Raw genomic sequence first — 18,234 nt, forward strand, 5'->3', positions numbered from 1 at the left:
CACACACACACACACACACACACATCGTTTCCGTATCCGACAGATCAGCAACCTGCAAACATGCAAAGCGGAATTGATTAAAAGCCTGGTGACGCGAGGTTAGCTTAACAGCGCATGCGTGTATTTGCCCCTCAACAATGTCTCGACTAACGTTATTTGGTAGATGTCTGCGTTTCCAGAGGGATATTCCACACAACGGGGCGATTTGGAAAGGTATGTGAATAGCTTTTAATAGTTTTATAACTAAACCATGGGTTTTCAACAGGTGGTCCGTGGACCACTGGTGGTATCGGATTGCCTGGTTGAGTCACCATTATAAGGAAATGTGCCCATAATGAATCGCAAGTGTCTGCTTACTGAGTCATAGAATAAGTTACAATGAACAGCACATGAGTTTAATATGGAAGGTTAATTTATTTCCCCCACACCACGACCATATCCCCCCTCCCAACACAACAATGGTCCCCAGGTTGATTCTCAGTCAGGGTGGTCGTCCCCAGGTTGATTCTCAGTCAGGGTGGTGGTCCCCAGGTTGATTCTCAGTCAGGGTGGTGGTCCCTGGTTCATACTCAGTTGAAAACCCCTGAACTAAACTGTTAACTGACTGGGTGGGAGACAAATTTGCATACATAACATATTAACATTACAATCAATAACATGCACCACTGTCTGCACGTCACATTCAGTCACATACATACTTGCTACACAGCTACTGTGCTGAATGAAAGGTGCCAACCAGCCTGCAGGACCAACACTGCTTCTTGTCATAATATGTGTCTCTGGCTGGCTGAAAGTGACTGACTTGACGAGTTGACGTACCAATAATAATAATAATAATAATAATAATACAATGTATTTATAGAGCACCTTTCAGACAAATGCAGTTCAAAGTGCTTTACTTACATAAAAGCAAGAAATAAAGACCAAGTGAAAAACAACCAAACATATACTGGTAATTCGGTAAATGACAGGATGGGGTTGTAGATACTATTGTTTGCAAATGTAATCAATTATTAGCCGTATATTTATTTTACACTCAAATGCCACAAATCAATTAAACTACCACCATTAATTTTTTTAGTTGTTTAAACCCAGACCAGACCATCACTGAAAGGACATTACTTTAGATTCAATGCAAAATAGTTTTAGAAAGGTTTGACCACCAGCTCTGGCCCACACAGACAAATGACATATGCCATGCGCCTGGTTCCAATGACAAGAAACAGATGATGTTTTGATATGTTCTACTTCAATTCTACGGTTTGTTTTTTTGTTTTCCACTTCTTTCTCAGCACTGTGTGTTCGCCAGCAGCATGGTAGCAGTGACTCTGTAGACACCAACAACTATGATAAGCTGTATCCTGGTCACATTCCAACTAACCCCATCCAGAAAGCCTTGCTGGCAGTTGGGTCAGGAGTGGCTGCACTGCAGAACCCATACAGACATGGTGAGATATAGACCTACCGTATATGGCTGGCAGTATCATATTGTAATTACTAATTAATAGCAATTACTAGTTTCTTTATAGGATCACTTCATCCATTTTCAACATATAATTGGGTCCCCACTAATGCTCATTATAAGAACGTTTATGAACTGTCCACAGCCTACCTCTGAGAAGCAAATGGTGCCATGATCTTGTAATGTTTATAATTAGCGAAGAGGACTGATGGGTGATGTGTTCCATGTATATGCTGTAAACTCCAAAAGCCCTGTACAGCCTATGTAGAATACAAAAATCACTCCTGTGTGAAGTGAGGGGCGCTCTTATCATACAGACATACATATATTTGCTCGTCTACATATGACGTAAATTTCCCCTTCATTGTCAATGGCATTTAATGTTTGTGTTGCCACAAATTTACGTCATACCTCAAAAAGTAATGGTACCTTTGGGGCTTTTAGCCGTTGTTCACTTTCACACTATAATTGTGATCAAGTCCACCAGGTGACCTGCAGCTAATAATGTAATATCAATGTATTATCAATACATTCCTCATTATATACACTGTAGATTTGCTGTACATATATGTACTGTATCTTGGAAGCATGCCATTTATATACTGCAGTGCATATATATCTTGTAATAATAGCTCAAATAAGCAAATCCCAGTCGGTCCAAGTGCAGACAGCCAGACCAGACTTTAAATAGGCTACTTGGTATTTGGTATCATATTACTACTATGTACATTACTACTTGTTTACTCCTATTTCTTTAGTGTTGACTCCTGTTGAAGCTTAGATGTATGTCTCTTACCTGTATCTGTCTTGTCTGTGGTTCTTATACTGAGATGCTGCACCATGACAACTGCATTTCCCTCGTGGGATCAATAAAGTGTCTGTCTAGTTAGTTGTGTTTCACTTATCAGTAAAGAGCAGCTGTTCAGGTGTTTGCTGGAAGCAAAGAAACTCAGTATCATAACTGTAATCACTTATGAGAGTTGTAACTATGAGAGTTGTAACTGTTCAAAGACATGTTGTTTTTTGTCTTATAAATATAACTGTCACTTTTCATTGATTAGTTGAAATCCAACAAGCTAATTCACTGTCATAACAATAAGGAGGCTTACGTCTTTGCCCAGGTTTTGGAATTAATGTAAACGCAAAGCAATGGCAAAGGAGGTCATTATGTAAGTAATCTGCAAACATTTTGCTAGGTAAGAAGAATATATTGTCGTTTAGGAGGTGACAACTACACATCTACAACTACACACTGCCTTTTGTGAAATTATATATACTGTATATATTAGAATGACAGGAAACAGGCAATCGAACCTGCGACTCAATGTCAGGCTGCATTAGTAGCCTGTATGTGGGTCGTATGCAATGGCGCCCAAATGTTTTGTACCTCAATGTGCATTACTGTTCACAATGCAGATATGGTGGCAGTGCTGGGAGAGACCACAGGACACATAGCACTTGTAAATCTCAGGGACAGGATGAGAAGCGACCCGGAAGGCTACACAATTCTCACGTTAGTCACTTTTCAATTGTCATATTACATCGGTATCGGCAATTATGCAGCCGTTGTATCCCCCAAATATAAAAATTGCAGATCTACAAGCTCACAACAGAGGCTCAAATCATCAAATAAAAAGTTACGTTAATGTGTTTATTATATATCAAATAGAAACATCTTATATTTCAAATTAATTGGACATTGTTGCACTTTTTGACAAAATATTGATCAAAACATCAGGCATTGGTAAGCTCTAAACTTGTGTGTATATACACTATTATGAGTAAACAAAGACTAATTGGAGTGATCTTGTGTATGTTATTTATTGGTTATCATAGAGAGCGACCAAGGATCCGCTTATCTACATTGGATCTGAGCAAGATGGCCTCAATGCCTGATGGCTCTTTTGGGAGAGAATACCTTCATTTTCTGGAGGATAATGTAAGATTGATTACAAAGCTTCAACCAAATAAAGCCTTTTGAGAGTTGGCTTTAAATGGTTTTGTAAAGAAATGCTCAAATGAAAAATCCCCCTTATAAATTTCTAGCACTTTTCTTTGTGTTTGCTTTCACTTTGTTTCACAGCATGTAACCCCTGACTCTAGGGCAGATGTGAAATTTGTTGACAATGAGGAGCTTGCATATGTCATCCAAAGATATAGAGAAGTTCATGATTTGCTTCACACCTTACTTGGAATGCCCACGAATATGCTAGGTGAGTCTGTACACTATTACCGTTTATTACCCGGCTTGATTCTGATTGGTCAATCGCTGAATTCAGTGGTGTGTTATTTCTGGATAATGACTGATCGGCTCAATAACTGTCGGACCGCTGTCTAATCAAAGACTCAGAGCACCTGCTCATATCATTCTGCGCTGCTTGATTTTGTGCCGTATCCAACGTGACAGCCATGTAAACAAACACACAATGTATTTTACAACTACGCATTTCTCTGATCATGACCTGATGAAGATCAAATAGATCGAAACGTTGTCAGTATTTTCATTAAAGAACGTCTTTCTTGTACCTGTGGTGTGCAGGCTCCATCCAATACCTACTGAAGTTTATTTAGCCCAGCACCCAGCCTGTCGATGTGCATATTCTACGTCCGCCCCACTGTGCAATGTTTGATCAATAGTTTGGCATTTTACCCATGAGTGTTAAAATGTAATCTGTTAATGTGAGATGGTGAAAAATAACTTGTTGACCAGACTTTTAAGTCGAGACTGACAGTTGACATAGAAAAATAATCCATGGTACTGTTTATACTTTAAGTAAAGTGTTTCGCAGACCATTGATCATAGTTGATATAATATCTGTCTTTCACTCTCTCTCACCCAGGTGAGGTAGCAGTGAAATGGTTTGAAGCTGCTCAACTTGGGCTGCCAATGTGTATTCTGGGAGCCTTGCTCGGTCCACTTCGGCTTAATACAAGGTGCAGTACCCAATTCACTACTTGAGCAAACGTTAAACAAGTAAAACATTAACAATTTTGTTTAGCATAGATACCTTAATTTTCTGCTGTAACATTAGATTAATGATAGATACATGATGTAATCTGCTTCAGTTAAAGCTAAATGCCATTTGTATTGTTTTGTTTCGTATTGAACACACCATCTCAGCCATCCGTTAATGGCACCCAATATCCAGTTAAATTATATAAATAACTGACCAATGTTATTATGTTATTACTGTTCTTGACCAGTAAATTAAATGACAGCAAAAACATACCAAACTAGATAAAGTGCCCCTCAAGGCACATGTCTCCGCCAGGGCAGGTTAGGTTGCGGCCTCCTGGTGGCGCTATAATAGGCCAATGTGAAAAGGGTGCAAAAAAAAGGGTAAAAAATGAATATCACAGGTGCAGCATGGTGACTGGGTATAATATCATGTTTGTTTTTAGTTTTTTCCAAAGATGACGTTTTAGCAAGTTGGAACCAGGACGGAACAAGGCAGAAAGACCCTGCTGGTTAGTCAGTCAGGGACCAATAAGAAGGCTGACAAATGGTGAATTGGATGATTTGAGGCATTTTGTTCCAAAAACGTGTTTTGCAAAAATCCAGCTGTTGGTGGCGCTATAACAGGCCAATGTGAAAAGGGTGGGATATATTCCTCAGCCTATAGTAGGAAAGTCTGTGGAAGATTTCACGTAAATTGCACGCTGCGTTCATGATTTGAGGGTTTTTGTTAAAAACGGGCCAATCCTTAAACTTTGAAAGCCAATGTTAGCCAATTAGGATGGAATATGAAATATCGGACAGATCCGTCTTGAACACAATACTATAGAGATACTGTGTAACGATTAGCGGTATATTTGGAAAGAATCTGGACGAGTAATATCCAAAAATGTGTTTTACAAAAGTCGGCCTCCTGTTGGCACTATAACAGGCCGTTCTGGGAAAACATAGTCTCTCCCCATGCCTTCGGCAACAAATTCGAGCCATTCCAGCCATTCTATCAAAGTGTTGCATTTGGACTTAAAGGTATATTCAGTGATTTCACTTAATTCAAATATCACTTATTTTTTTGTTTTGTTAACCGTGATAATCATCCCTACTATAGAGTGTGCTGGCCATATAAGGAGTTCCTCCCTGTCCCCAGTTAACCCCTGGGGGTCAGAAAACCTTAGGTTTCGTTTTTGACTCTCTATCCTGATTGGACGAAAGGCTGGGTCCCACAGCCAAAAACGAAACCTAAGGTTTTTTTGAGTGAAATCACTGAATATACCTTTAAGAATAAACAGCCCACATCCTACATACATTGATGACTGCTGTGGAAAACGATGATCTGATCTGATCTGATCTTGTCAAATGTAGGCTACTCTGTATATTTCCTTTATAAGTTTCCTTTTCCGGAAACACGTATGCCGGTGTCATATTGTTTACGTTTTAAATCTGCTGTCACGCCAATCAAACGAAGCTATGAGAAACTGAAACGGTAACGGCTATACCACCTACAGTTATGCACAAAGCCTATTGCTATTGACATTGGTGTCCTACCCGTACACAGCACTCCAGTCTATACAGGTAATTTGTCAATGGAAGGGTAGGGAGACCACCTCCAACCATTGCAGTTGTTGCGACTGAAGGTCTATGAAACTTTTTATATAGCACCTTTATCCAAACAACTTTACAACATCGTATTATCATACACTAAGTCCCAAAACGCACCAATGATTCGCCATGCAACTCCTTGTAACCAAACGGTTGCAAGTTGTTGCATGTAGTTGCAACCATTATTCCCAATGGCTGAATGGCAGTTGCAAGGAGTTGAATTGGTGTGACATGACCTTAAAACTGTTTTTTTGCAAGGAGTTGCATTGGTGCGGTTTGGACCTAACTCTACCATACAGATGTGACCGGGAGTCGGGAGATACTATATGAGTCATAACACACAGCATATTAGAAAGGAACAGTACACGGTAAAACAATATCATGATGTTCTACAATGTAGATTAAAGTCTCATGTAATTGGGCATACTCGCATACAGGTGTCCTGATAAAGCAGTGGCCAAGGCACAAGTATCAGTATGATCAGGCAGATGAGTGTGGATGTACTGGTCAAGCCTAACATATATAACACTTGTTATTTACTCAATAAACATTACTCTCAGTATTTGTTGGGTTAATGGCTTTAGCCTTGCTACAGTAATTTACAACAATGTAGCCTGCTCTCATCTTTCAATCCAGTTTCTTCCTCATAGTTTTGCTTATTGACTGTTTTCTGTCCCATATCCCCTTCTCCCAGTCGTTTGCAGACACTAGTGACATCCCTTGGTCCATGGGCTCTCCAGAATGGCCGCCACGCCCGCTGTGTTCTCAGCATTTTTTATGAGAGACGGTGGGAACAGAATCTTGAAGACCTTAGACAAGAACTCAACATTGATCCACCTCCCCTTTCTCTCACCAACCACAGAAAGACTAATGAATCCGAGATTACTTCCTGATGGAGTTTCAACCAGGAAGAAACTAGTGATGTTTGATGTGTGATGTCATGGAACGCTGTTAGGTTGAGGCGGGTCCGTTGCTCTGTCCGTGAATAATACCAAGTGAAAAGGACTTTCATTCTGTGCTGGCTGTTTTCTCAGTTTCATGATGTCATGGAGCCTACAACAGCATTGGATAAACTTCCCCAGTATTGGATCAACACGGGCTCCGGTTATCCCATTTGTCAACTTAAGAGGTATTCTGTTAAAAAAGGAAATTAATTGTCAATATCAGTTGCTACTGCTTTCAGCAATTATAAATGGGCTGCATCCCTAGTGTATAGTGTCTGGCTGATTCTGTGTGAGAATCTGTTGGGATCTGTTGGGAATTAATTGTGGTTTAACTTCTTCCTTTCCTGTAACCAGTTGTTAAATAAATCTGTGGAGTTTTTCAATAAACCACTGCTATGTTGGTCGTTGGGTGCGGACAGGTATTGTTGCAGATTGGCTATGTACAGCAAAAAGATCTGGTGTGCAGGTAAAAAGATGGACCAATTATAGAGCCCCTGGCAACTACATTTAGCGTTTAAGCGGTTAATATATGTCATATGTCATTGTACATACAATTGTGAAAATAGCAGATCTACAAGCTTGCAACACTTACTTGTAGATCAGTTTTTCACCAAATGTTCTGCTCTTAATGTTTACTTTCCCCCCAAATGCTCTTTTATTTGCATTTAATATTCTTCTATTTTGGCCCAATATTTGCCAGTTATGACATGCCCAGATTTGAGTCGCTAGGGTCCATGAAAATCATAATGAATTTAAATCGTAGTGATTGGAAAAAGCCTAAATATCTCATATTACTATTAAGTAGGGATGTCCCAATCATGTTTTTTTGCTCCCGATCCGATTATATTAATTCAGCTTTGGAGTACTAGTTTTCCATGGACCTGGAATGAAAAATGTACAGTGGTGGTGTATTTGTCAAAGTATTTGAGATGAGATCTAATAACATTAAATAAATACCCAAGATCAATGCACACTACTTGTCTTGTGCTAATATTATTTTAGGTACCCTCTGTCTTGTGCTAACATTATTTTAGGTACCCTCTGTCTTTGTGTATCAGTTTGACAAGGCTGCCCCCAGGTGGTATAAACTGATGCAAGATGCTTTCCTTTATGTTATCCACTCTTAACAGAACAGAAACACTGTCCTCTACTGTTGACCTTATGAGACTCATGTGACTGCCTGGACTTCTGTACTGTAAAACCTTATAGCAACTATGCCAAGGAAAAGGTATTACACAACATGATCAGTCCATAAAACAATAGCCTCGGTATCCAGGTTTTTATTTTCGTTCACTATAAAATAATAATATACTTATATAGGGAAAGCAAGGCACTGTGTCAGTGTTGGGCATGGAGGTGAGGGAAGATCTTGGCTTTGGTTTTGTATAAGGCATATTTTGAACTTTGAACACTATCTGCGTCATGTGACATTCTACCTCAAGGGAGATGTATTTACAGTAGGAAAATATGGTGCTGGCACTGACCACTGTACAATAAAGGTTGCTGACTTTCTTAACTGGTAGTGATTCCAATGGCATGTCCAGCTCTCTTCCTGTTGTGAGTGCCAAAGTAACAACTAGCACTTATACTTCATAATGAGTTAATGAATGACATTTGTTTATTCAAGTACAAAAAATAATGATACAAAATATCTCACTCTTTAAGACGTAACATTTATAAATTAATTGATTACTTAAAAAAGCATTGGATCTACCAGTATAATAAACGTTCTTTATAAATAACAAAATAATTAGGGGTTCTCTACACTAAACAAGAGAACAGATGATGTTGCTACAGAGAAATGGAAAAAAGATCAACTAAGATCAATTTAATTCATATAAGTCCAATGTATAATTTTATTTTATCAATACAAGAGTTTATCCATTTGCAACATTATAGAAGATCTTGTACAGAAACCATAACATGAACAAAACTGATATTTACATTATTTCCCAGATGTTGAAAATGTTTTTAACAGCTAATTATATTTTATAGGATAAACTGGTATATGCCTATAAGCCTCGTAATACCATTTTAAAGATCATCTCCATTTTCCTCTCCGGACGATCTCATTTTAAAATGTTTTATTAAATCATAATTTCTAAACAATGTTAAAATTAGAGGTCCTTCAGTGATAAAACTAGGAACAGATCAGTGCAGTATGGTTAGACTGTGGTCCGCCAGAGCACATGCTGGCAGCAGTGGTGCACTGAAGGGATGTGTGACAGAGTACAGAACACTGCTGGAGTCTGGCTCATAAAACAAAAGTGTTTGACTGGGCCAGTCCAGGAGCACACCTATACTTGTAGGTCTCTTCAACACGCGGAGAGACACATTCTTCGCTGCGTGGCAGAATGAGAAATCCCCATCGTAGTGAGACAGAACCCAGGACTGGCTGTTGTAGCCCAGACGTGCCTCATTCCCCAAGCCCTTGCGTTCCACGCTGGCGTAGCACACCCCCACCTTGAAGGCCCCGCTCTGGCCAACATCCATCACCCAGCTGTGGGTGCCAGAAGAAATGGACAGAGTGCCCAGTGCATTGGGCCAACTATCGAAGCGTGCTGGATCATATGGTGTGGAATGGCGGGGCTTTTTGGAGCGGAATGTCAGAGTGCAAAGGTCGTCGGAAAGGGACAGAAGGGGACTTACCGTGCGATCGTCAAACTTTAAATTGGCCGAGCCATATGCTGAGGAAATAAGTAAAGGCATATTAGTATTACAACTCTTAAACTAAATACTATATAACAATATATAACAACATTATAGGCCACTGCAGTACTTGAAGTCTCACTTCACTGTACCTAACTACCATTGTACTCTTTTACTGCTACTACTCTTTTATTCTGCACTACTCTTGCCTTGATGAAATTCATCATCACAGTTTAGACTTTTGTAAAGTGGACTGATGAATCGTTTTTTTTTTTTTTTTTAAGATTATTTTTTGCGGCTTACGCCTTTTATTGGTTTTTTGAAGGGACAGACAGTAGGCTGACAGGAAATGGGAGAGAGATGGGGGAAGACATGCAGTAAAGGCCGTGTCAGGCTCGGGAGTCGAACCCGCGGCACACTGCGACTGGATTACCAGTCGGGTGATGAATCTTTAATAGAAAAGACAGATTCTACATATTATTCTAGACATGTTATTAGCCAAGCAATATCAGCATTAACATATTTTTTGTCTTTACCAATGACAATGACGTTTATTTATATTTCAAGGAAAGTTTGCTAACCAGTTGGCCCTAGTAGTATGGCAGAGGCCCACAGGCCTCTTAGCAGTCTGCTGTCACAGCAGCTTGGATTCAGGTTGAGCTGGTCTGTGTCACAAGGTTCCCCCAATCCTTCTGCTTCCTCAACCCTTGGACACATACACAGAAATCAAAGACAGATATTACGCCGGGATGTGAGCAAAATCAGTTAATGCTATTCTGTAGCCTATCATAAAACATTTATGATTACCTGTCTGCTATCTCCTGGGTAGCAATCTGAAAAACAGAACAAGAACCGAGCCATTATTACAGTGGGGTATTTTTGTATTTCAATATAATAATCACTATCCTGATTATTATATACTACTAGTCCATACCCGTTCGGGGGATGACATATCCAATCCCTATACCTCTCTCTCCCCTCTCTCTCTCTCTCTCTCTCTCACTCCCCACTCTCTCTCCGCCTCTCTCGGCTGGCTCCCTTCTCTCTCCCTCTTCCGTCTCTCTCTTATTTCCCCCCCATGAACCCCAGAGCTATGAGCTTGTAGATCAGCTAGCCCCTCCTATGCCCAGCTTGTGTGTCTGTGTGTACCCCATAGCGATGATTCGATTGGCTGAGCACGGAATGTGATGTATGATAATGTATGACGATAAGAGTACCCCTCACTTCACGCAAAAGTGACTCCTGAATAGCCATAAGGTACGAAATAGGACATAAGTGGATAAATGCTTCTAACCGCCAGCTGTGCATCCGGTGTGTGCGTGAGAGCGTGCACTAGGTTGGAGCGTGTGTGTGAGAGGCTGGTGAGGGCCTGACTCCAGTGGGCTCTCTGGGTGAGCAGACACTGCTCCACCCGCTCCTCCTCCCGCTGCACCTCCTCCAGAAGACGCTGCTCCTCCTCTTCCAGGGCCTCCCGCACTGCCTTCACCTGCGCCAGGGCACGCTCCCTGGCTCTGCTGGCCTCCGCCTGCATGGATGGAGAGTGGAGGCGGTGTTGATTTTGACAGTCTTTTGACTAGTTTTTGTAGTCATAGTCTCTTGAATAGTTTCCATTTGGGTTTTTAGTCACATTTTTTGTCACCTGGAATGTTTTAGTGTTAGTCTAGTTTTAGTCAACAAAATATCATGAGATTTAGTCAATGTATTTTGGCGGGCCTTGATGCCATCGTAATGACACTTGCTGAAAATTGATCTGTTATTTTCTGCTATAACCAAGTGTAAAATGACTTATAGTGGACCTCTTGTCCATGACTATAGTCCCTTCCTAACATTTTAGTCTAGTTTTAATTTGTTGAGGTAATCGAAAGGTAGTCGACAAACATTTTTTGTCATAGTATTAGTTGACAAAATCAAAACCGGATGGAGAGATGGGGGAGGGAACACACGTTAGTTAGTGGGCTTGCATTGGAGCTGTAAATATTGAGAGGAATTTGAAGTTTTTGGAGAATTTTACTTTGACTTCACTACATTTTTATAACCAGTAAATAAACAGAAATGTAAGCCATTATATGTAACGTATTCCATTTTAGCTGTAGACAGAAACAGCTGAAGTCTTCGCAACTCACCCCAAAACATCTCTCTGTTTTTTCACCTTATCACCCAAAACTGGAGTATGATAGGCCTTTAAATAATTCAACTTCTCACCTGCAGCGTCCTCTCTTTGCTCTTTAAGGTGTGGTTAACAAAGCGTTCCATCCTCAAGGCCTGCAGCTGCATTTTTTCACACTGATCCACCAGCTGATTCTGTTGAACGCACGCACGCACGCATGCGCACGCACACACACACAGTCACACACACACACACACACACACACACACACACACACACACACACACACACACACACACACACTTTTGTCAATAACTAAGCATGTCAGTCATTTGCAGCATTATATGAAAAAAGTTAATAATGCATTGGGTTAAGTTTCATCATCTTGAAATTCCTGTCTCCTCACATTCCATGGTAAGGAAAGGCCACCCATGAAGGTAACACAAATCCCACAGCATTCAAATAGAACTAGTAGCCTACGGCCTACCTACACCTGTCATCATCATCAGAATGGTAACTCATCAGAAAACTAGTTTTAGGTAGACAGTGATGTATGAAGAGCACCGCAGTGTGCGTGGTTTTCTGGTTCCACTGAAAAATCGGCCATACGTTTTTTCCACGCGATTTACAAAAATATTTGTATCAATTATTTTAGGCCTAGAATCAGGAGATAAAGATCGAATATTTAATTATATCATAATATACAAAATACCCTTTGTTTAACTTTATAGGCTACAATTAAGTGACTTTTGAAACGTTAAGCTGCCATGTCTATACCTCTAGAGAATTAGAAAACAATAAATGATTCATGGCGCGTATAGGCTAATAATTGTCCCTTAACATAAAACAAGCAAATGCAAAGTCGACTCTCACCCTAACTGCGGTCACTCTGGTTGCCAGTGGCGTCACGTGGTGTCCCTGGCAGGAGCCCTGCACGTCGACGGCGCAATGCGAGCAGACGAGTTTCTGCTCAGACGTACAATACCAGTCCATTTCAGCTTCATGCTCCACGCACAGTTCAGATTCACCCGAGGAGATTCCTGATTCGGAATCGGAGGCGGTGGTCGCTGATGATGACGATGGGAGTGGGACAACAACTTGTCTGCGGCCAGCAGCAGCAGCAGCAGCAGCAGCCTGGTGTTGAGTTTGAGTGCCATTCTGTTGTGGTGGTGTCGGACTTCGGTCAAGCACGGAAAAACAGAGCTGCCCAAAAGTCATATTCCCATTTTTCGGTGTGTCTGTTAAAAGATCCTCTCCGGTATATATGTCATCCGATACGCAGGTTAAATGCCATGAAGTTTCTACTTCTTTGTCCATGATGGCATGCAGCCTATATAGAAAAACCACAGCAAAACGCAACAGGTGTATTAGGAAACAGCTGCGCACAGGTGGCTATAACACAGGTGGAACAGGTAAAACTGTGTGGCCTGGTTTGTATTTCGGCCGTACGGCTGCGCGGCGCTCCCGAAAATAGACGATCTGCAAGCTCACAACGCGTCGCGGGCTCGACGCGCTGCAAGCTTGTAGATCGTCTATTTTTGTAAGCCAATGAAAACGGAAGTAACACACGGACACTTGACGTCAGCATTAAGGCTGTAGCAAAACAGAGGGTCGTTTCAATGACACATGCATGACATATTTGTTTATCCAATTTTGTTTGAAATGGGCGTGGCCGCGTGAGGGCTTAACTGTCACCCATTATTGTCCTTCTAAGTATTTGTATCCAAAACATTAGGCCTATATCATTTGCTATGGGGATGTATACTAACTAGACAGACTGGGTGAAAATGACAATATAGTGAGGAAGCCAAACTTGAATCACATTTAATAATCATGTAGGCCAATTATTAGATTATTGCATCAATTATTTATTTAATAATTTAGCAATATATGCATTGGAATCTTAAACTATTATTTCACATTCTATTTCTGTCCTGTATATGAATTCAAATGGAATTTGCATAAATTGTTTCAATAAAACATAAAGTAGGCTCATGTTATGTACTAAATGTGCGATAACTAATGTTGTCCTGCTAGCTGCATGTGCAATGCAATATTTTATATTTTGTATTATGGTATATTCAAAACCCTTGAGCTAATGAATCACATTTTCTAAATTATAGAAAATGTAAAGGATACTGCCATCTAGTGGTGGTGGTGTTGATGATTTTGATGATGATGATGATGATGATGATGATGATAAAATATGACAATAGTCTAAAGTGGGATAGCTTCAAAACCAAAAGTATAAAAGTGATCCAAATGTTAAACACAGCAATGGAAGTCAGGCCATGCACTTCAAATGTTAAAGTTTAACTTTAAACGGAGTCTCAACTCAACTCAACTCAACTCTATTTATAGCCTATAGCACATTTTACATGACCAGGTCAACCAAAGTGCTGTACAGGTTCAAAAGAAGCAAAGAACAAAGACAATACAATGTAAACAACCATTTAAAAACATGAAAAACAAACAGGCATTTAGAAGAAATGAAAGCAAAACGATACAATATAAGCAAACAATACAAAGGAACAAACAAAGCAGACTATATTGCACTAGTGAGGGGAACAGGTCTATACCTCAAATGACACTGTGTGTGTGTGTGTGTGTGTGTGTGTGTGTGTGTGTGTGTGTGTGTGTGTGTGTGTGTGTGCGCGTGTGCGTGTGCATGTGCGTCTTAATTATAACTTATTGTAGACATTGTTGTTGTAAAGTTCTGAAAATGCAATAAAATAGATTACTTCAATATCCAATAGGACCTATGTAATTCTAAATTTACGCCCTTTTTCCATTACTGGATACATTTTTCCCTTTATTTATATATTTTATAATTTTTAGTTATTTATGTGATGATTTCCTGTGTTCATTTCATAGAAGTGTATATCTTTACGTCAAAATTGAAACCGAAAGACCCTAATGTAAACAAGTCTTAGTGCTTTTTGGTCTGCTTTCTTTTTAAATGTACCTTAGTGATCAATAAATCACAGTTCTAATAGGCCTACTTACTGACTGAATCACATCTGAATAGCAAAGCTATTGACACCCCCCCTCCCCCCCAACAACGATGATGATGATGATGATGATGGCTACTGCTAATTACATATTAGCATGTGAGAAATGATAAAATACATTACATTTGACCGTACATTTGACTCTTGTGTTATAATCTTGTGAAATATTCAGTAAAGTATATAAAAGAGCTCAAAGGGTACATATTCAGTCAGACAACTCACCCCGAAAGTGAAGACAACTCACCCCGAAAGTTGCCGAAAGTGAAGACAACTCACCCCGAAAGTGAAGACATCTCACCCCTGAGGAGTTGTCTGATGTAGCCAACTTAAACATCTTCTTTACAAACATTGCAACAATGCTGGTTAACAAACTGTTCGCAGATGACTCAGGACTGCTGGTCTCGGACAGGAACAAACTGCAGGTTGAAAAGACCCTCAGCTCTGAACTTGGTGTGCGTGCTGTTGACCTGTTGCGTTTCCCCCCACTGTAGTGCGTGCGACGTGCGTGCACATCTTGTTACCGGGGCAGACCGGGGGGTTTTCCAAATCACCCAAATCACTGAATGCTCATTTAAATGCTCTATAACTGACTTGTCTGTCAGCTTGGTGGTCCCACCATCCAAGACTCCCAGAGCAAGCAAACTACAGCAGGCCCTGCTCCCTGTGGTGGAGCACAGCATCTGTAGTCGCAGTGACAGGTGGGGCAGCTCAGTGAAGACAACCATGACCTGTCACTGTGCTGGAGGAGAGAGCAAGTCTCTCTTCAAATGAGTATGATGAGAGTATAACTTGAAACTGAACTTGAAAGGGAGTAGGGTTAACATTTAAACGATGACGATTGATGAAGCCCTAGAATAGTCTTGATTGCATAACATGGTTAAACAGTTTGTCCATCTCATCTTATCTTACTACGAGTAAGGCGCCTGAGGGCGAGAAGCGACCTTGCCCTAAAGGGCGAGGTTGTGTGCACGCATCCGCCTGGGTGACAGCAGACTGCTGGGCGAGCGCTGGTGCTTTGGGATGGGGGGTCAGATCAACATATCCGCCTGGGTGACAGCAGATTGCTGGGCGAGCGCTGGTGCTTTGGCATGGGGGTAAGATCTTAATTTTCGGGCCTGTTGAGAACTCTAGTTTTCGCCGGCTGCCGGGCGCAGCTGCACTAATAACTTTGGGGCAGGCCCGTCTACAGTTGGACAGGTATCAGTCAAAAGGGAGACATCAAAGAGGATGGATTGGATGTGGAAGGATCAACATATGGAATGTCAGAACAGGTCAGCTCCATATATGGAGATCTAAGGGTTTGAGGTCAGATGTAGAGTTGCTGGCCAATATTGATGACATCAGGGATTTCCATATATGGGCTTAATATTGATGAGGGATCTCCATCCCTGGTGATGTCAGGTGATGTCACCTGCTCCATCCCTGATGATGTCATGTGATGTCATGTGCCCGACCAACACACAACGTGCCTGCGACGGGAAATGCACGATTCCATAGTTAACTGCGACCTTTGCGTCAGTCTGTCCTCATCCATTTTACTCCTTAATAGGTTGACTTGGCAATTGATATGAAATTGCATTGCATATACATGTTTGAGGGGCACTAGCCCCTCCTATATACAGGTTTAATGTTTGTTTTTAGTTCGTAGTAGTTTGTTTTAAAAACGCCATTGACAATGAAGGGAAAATTTACGTCATCTTGTCCCTAACACATTAAATGCCATTAACAATAAAGATAATTTAATGTTTGTTTTGACACCGTTTCATGGCAATATGAGTTAGACTTTAATATACCTGTATTAGCGCCCCTCACTTCACACGGGTGTGATTTATTTTTGTATTGAGCAGTATTGAGCCAATACTCAAGTAAAAGTCCGGAATTCAAAATGTACTAAAAGTAGAAAATGATTGGTATCAAAATGTACTTAAAGTGGCCCAGGCCGGCCTAGCGGTCCGGGCACCTAGGCTGTAATTCCAGCCTGACAGCATGTTGCAGGTTTGACTTCTGATCCTGACGACCTTTGCTGCATGTCACTCCACATCTCTCTCCCCCATTTCCTGTCAGCTTACTGTAAAACACGATCAAACCAGTAAGACGCCCTGAGGGGCGAGAAGCGACCTCGCCCTTGCATGCACGCATCTGCAAAGGTGATGGCAGACTGCTGCCGCAGATCAACATATGGAATGAATTCTGTACTGGCCATATGGAGCGTGTATTGAGTGTACAGGGTTGATGAGGTCAGATGAACATATGGAATGAATTCTGTATTGGCCATATATGGAGTGTGTCACGAGGCGTGACGGACTGACTGACAGGTTTGGCATGACAGACTGACTGACTGACTTTTTCAGATTTATTATCACCAGCCCAGTTACTTACGGCCCAGTTAGGGCCCAGGTCGGGCCTTTGGTCCTGTTGAGAACTTTCGCCGGCTGCCAGGCCAGCTAATAACATTGGGGCGTGCCTGTCTAGAGTTTGAATGGACAGGTAACGGAGACATCGAAGAGGGTGGGGTCAGCTCCATATATGGAGATCTAAGGGTTTGAGGTCAGATGTAGAGTAGCTGGCCGGCTTCATATATGCAGATATAGGTGATGATCCAGTCTTCTCCATATATGTCTATCCAGGGTTTGATGAAGTCAGTGTCGTAATCTTATATGGAGACGGCCATATATGGAGTGTGTCACGAGGCGTGAGTGACTGACGGCCATATATGGTGGCATGACGTGTCACGAGGTGTGATGGACTGACGGCCATATATGGTGGTGGGGTGACGGAGCGACTGACTGACAGGTTTTTCAGGCTTTCATAGTAATCTGCAACCTATGGTCGCAATAAAAGCGAAAAAGTCCCAAAAATATCTAATAAGTAAATAATAAATGAATAGGTTTTTCAGGCTTTCATAGTAATCTGCGACCTACAGTCCCAATAAATAAAAATAAAAATATTTATATTAAATAATAATAATAATAATAATAATAATAATAATAATAATAATAATAATAATAATTTAATAATATTAAATAAATAAATAAAAGTAGCTTTTTATTAAACAACGCAGAATGCACGGGCCGCGCAACGGGTGCGAATAGCCATTCCAGAAAATGCTTTATATTTTAAATCTGAACGTTTATGTACACGTTTGCTCTGTAAATGTAGCAGTCCCAAAAGGCCGAACCCTCTCAAAGGGGCGAGCTCTAAAAGTTTAATTTGGCATGCCACTCCACAAAAAGTGGCATGCCACTTTTCAACGTAACATGCTACTTTTCAAAGTGGCATGCCACATTGAAAAAGTTCCACTTTTGGAGCTCGCCCTCCTTCAAAGTTTCACCGTCAGTGACGAGTGTCATGTGAACGACCCGAGATGATGTAGTGAAGTAAAAGTAAAGGTATTGGAGTAAGTACAAATACCGCCCAACACTTCACATATCAAATGCATATTGACAGTCAGCAGTGCCTCAGTAATCTAGGATTCATGGTTCATGAACCAAGAACCTATAGCATCAGTC

At 40.9% G+C, this 18,234-nt stretch overlaps 2 protein-coding genes across 3 annotated transcripts; one reads left to right on the plus strand and one right to left on the minus strand.

Annotated features, from left to right (window-relative positions):
• The first annotated feature begins 127 nt into the window (after positions 1-127).
• Positions 128-7,803, plus strand: coq4 (coenzyme Q4 homolog). Of its 2 annotated transcripts, XR_014571022.1 has the most exons (8): positions 128-213; positions 1,293-1,448; positions 2,879-2,975; positions 3,299-3,401; positions 3,546-3,675; positions 4,303-4,396; positions 4,865-4,930; positions 6,709-6,825. XR_014571022.1 is itself a non-coding variant. In XM_083794284.1 (7 exons), exons 1-7 carry the CDS (start codon positions 138-140, stop codon positions 6,905-6,907), a joined length of 855 nt encoding a protein of 284 aa, XP_083650410.1. In that variant the 5' UTR covers positions 128-137; the 3' UTR covers positions 6,908-7,803. The 2 variants fall into 2 exon arrangements, 1 of the variants encoding a protein (XP_083650410.1); XM_083794284.1 differs by lacking the exon at positions 4,865-4,930 and having other exon boundaries at positions 6,709-7,803.
• Positions 7,804-8,724: 921 nt separating this feature from the next.
• On the minus strand, positions 8,725-13,098 carry bspry (B-box and SPRY domain containing). Its single transcript, XM_083793173.1, has 6 exons — positions 12,588-13,098; positions 11,810-11,908; positions 10,902-11,132; positions 10,415-10,440; positions 10,189-10,313; positions 8,725-9,645 (listed from the first exon to the last, which is right to left on the minus strand). Exons 1-6 carry the CDS (start codon positions 13,029-13,031, stop codon positions 9,110-9,112), a joined length of 1,461 nt encoding a protein of 486 aa, XP_083649299.1. The 5' UTR covers positions 13,032-13,098; the 3' UTR covers positions 8,725-9,109.
• Positions 13,099-18,234: the final 5,136 nt, after the last annotated feature.

This window comes from Protomyctophum parallelum (genome assembly GCF_964188405.1).
Source record: "Protomyctophum parallelum genome assembly, chromosome: 21".
NCBI classification, from domain to species: Eukaryota; Metazoa; Chordata; class Actinopteri; order Myctophiformes; family Myctophidae; genus Protomyctophum; species Protomyctophum parallelum.

Coding starts and splice junctions, on each gene's coding strand:
- bspry (XM_083793173.1), bottom strand. CDS start 13,031: ATGGACAAAGAAGTAGAAACTTCATGGCATTTAACCTGCGTATCGGAT. Junction 11,909..12,587: donor CCAGAGTGACCGCAGTTAGG/GTGAGAGTCGAC, acceptor TGCGTTCAACAG/AATCAGCTGGTGGATCAGTG. Junction 9,646..10,188: donor CATACTACTAGGGCCAACTG/GTTAGCAAACTT, acceptor TTATTTCCTCAG/CATATGGCTCGGCCAATTTA.
- coq4 (XM_083794284.1), top strand. CDS start 138: ATGTCTCGACTAACGTTATTTGGTAGATGTCTGCGTTTCCAGAGGGAT. Junction 214..1,292: donor CAACGGGGCGATTTGGAAAG/GTATGTGAATAG, acceptor CTTCTTTCTCAG/CACTGTGTGTTCGCCAGCAG. Junction 1,449..2,878: donor GCAGAACCCATACAGACATG/GTGAGATATAGA, acceptor TTCACAATGCAG/ATATGGTGGCAGTGCTGGGA.